The sequence below is a fragment of the Trypanosoma theileri genome (assembly GCF_002087225.1).
Source record: "Trypanosoma theileri isolate Edinburgh chromosome Unknown TM35_Tth_16_V1, whole genome shotgun sequence".
Taxonomy (NCBI): Eukaryota; Euglenozoa; class Kinetoplastea; order Trypanosomatida; family Trypanosomatidae; genus Trypanosoma; species Trypanosoma theileri.
Window position 1 is genome coordinate 229,640 of NW_021639858.1, and position 2,538 is coordinate 232,177.

Here is a 2,538-nt window from a genome sequence, read left to right on the forward strand (position 1 = left end):
TTTTTTTTTTTTTTACATTATCTGGCAAAATATATATGGTAAAGATTACCAAGAAAAATAGGAAAAAGAGTAAGGGGATTGAAAATAAACACAATAAAAAAGATCATTTAAAACGCAAGAGAAACGCTAAACATCTTTTTTTTTTTTTGGTGTTTACACACGTACTGCATTATCATTGCTTCGGTTGTTGTCATCATTCACATTGCTGCGGTTGTTGTCGTCATTCACATTGCTTTGGTTGTTGTCGTCGTTCACATTGCTGCGGTTGTTGTCATCATCATCATCTTTTTCTTGTGATGCCAATGCGTTTCCACCATTTATGGGATTTTCCGCTGGAGCATCCGGTAAGTTGCTGGATTGCGTCTCTGTGGCTCTCTCTCCTAGTAATGCATCTTCCCTTATGCGGCGTCGCTCCTTTAGTACGAGACGACTGAAGCGGCGGTATTCCCAATTAATGTAAATGATAGAAAGAAGTGCACTACAGTTGAGTCCAAGGAAAAAGAGCAGGGGCATCAATACACAATTCCGGCCAAGACACAGTGTCTGACCCTGCTTCTCTGCTTCACGTGTGTACCACTCACCGTACGTCAGACGATTCAAGAAAATAACGGAAAACATTGTACCAAGAAAACAGAAGTTGTAATGTTTTGCGGGGTCCTTGGCAAATATGGTGCGTGCAACGATCACAATAACAGCAGCACAGAAGCCGTTACCAAGAGCAGCCATGATGTAAGGCAATGGCAATGCTGCCTTTGGTAATACAAGGAAGAAGATCATTGAAAGCATCACACAAATTACTGGAAAGAAAAGTGCTATTGTGATGGGGATACGATCCTCAGCCTTTCGCTTCTGCGACCAAATCTCAAATACACTCATCAACAGACGACCCACAGCACTTCCAACGCCATTAAGCACCGTCAAAAGTGTACCAAGTTCATCACTTACCTTCTCACCAGCAAGTGCAGCATAAATAAACCGGGCGTTGAAAATGATAACAAACTCAGAACCAACGATGCAAAAGTATGACCAGACAAGAGCCCACATTTTTGGTGTGCGAAGATTCTCAAAAAACGTCGTTTGATACTGTGGGGCAATGTAGTCAACATCAGTCTCCACCACATCATCCGGCTTCACCACATCAACCTGATCACTGCTCTCTCCCTCAGGTTCATTTCCCGGTTCAGTGATCCTGTCAACCTCAGTCTTACGGCGATCAAGAAATCGTACAGGCAGCGCCATCATCGGGTAAAGCGCCATCAGCACAATGACAACAATGGCAAAAGCAATTCTGTAGCTTTGCCCCAGTCCCTGATAAGCCACAAGTGCACTCTGCAGCGGCAAGAAAACAACAAATGTGAGGACAAAGACAAGACCTATCACGAATCGAATAGTAGGAGGCTTCTGACGCAGGTAAACTGCTTTTCGTGCCAGGCGTCGTTCCTTTTCCTCAACACTCAGATGTTTCTCTTCATAGCCTGTCAGATGATAAGACGGGAGTGGCAGACATATTAGGCATGCTCCTCCGACGACGAACACTAGCGCCATCAAGAAATAGAAATACTCTTGTGTTTTTCCAAGGAAGAAAGCAACCTGAATGCATCCCACAATAGCTGAACCCAATCCGATGTACGATTTCATGATTGCCACGACGGCTCCTTTATGGGATGGGAAATAGCTCATTACTGTCATCATGCATCCCAAATCAAAGAGTGTACAACCTATATTAAAAATGGCATTAAAAACACAAAAGCGTAGTACGGAAGCTGCGATATGACCGGCGAAAACCAATGCCAAAAGCAGCGCTCCGAGTGGGAAGGCTACCATGGCAATAGCGAAGATAGGTCTCGGACCAAGGTAATCAAAGAGAAAAGCATAAGGCAAGACAAAATAACAAAACACAAGACCCACTGTGCTTATGCTTGAGACATCACGACCAGTAAGGTTGTAACGGGACTGCAGATCTCCTGAAGTAAGGTTGAAGGCGTATCTAAGAGAAGTGCAGATGCACCCATATGCACCTACGGCCATAATGGCAAATCGACGTGATTCGTTAATAGGCTTTTGTGGTCCCTTTGGGAGACGCTTAACAAGTTCTTCGTGGCTCATGATTACAATCCGAAAAGAATTTTTTTTTTATTCTTTCTTTGCTTGAGGTGGTAAACTTTTTGTCTTTCGACACTTTTTCGTTTTCGTTCTCTTTTCTACATTCAAATAAAAGAAAATAAAAATGGAAAGAGAATCAATAAATTAAGAAAAAAAAAACAATTAATTCCACAAGAAGACATTTATCTATTTTTTTTTTTTTTTTTTACCATGTGTAGGTATTTTGTGTCATTGGATGCAGTGATGCCCTTTATTTAGGTCTCCTCATTGATGTCGGATACACCATTAGTTTTCTTTTTCTGTAGATCGCACTTCAATTCCCTTTTCCCCCTTCCCCTTTTCACCATGCACTTCAAACCCATCATCATCACAAAGGCCTGATATCCCCGTGTAAATATCTGAAAGGGAGGAAACAAGAAACAAAAACAACAACAA

At 42.1% G+C, this 2,538-nt stretch overlaps 1 protein-coding gene across 1 annotated transcript; it reads right to left on the reverse strand.

Annotated features, from left to right (window-relative positions):
* Positions 1–153: 153 nt before the first annotated feature.
* TM35_000161850 (uncharacterized protein) lies at positions 154–2,106 on the reverse strand (the record flags this gene model as incomplete). Its single annotated transcript, XM_029026057.1, has 1 exon — positions 154–2,106. The coding sequence occupies one exon, from the start codon at positions 2,104–2,106 to the stop codon at positions 154–156; it is 1,953 nt and encodes a 650-aa protein (XP_028882613.1).
* Positions 2,107–2,538: the final 432 nt, after the last annotated feature.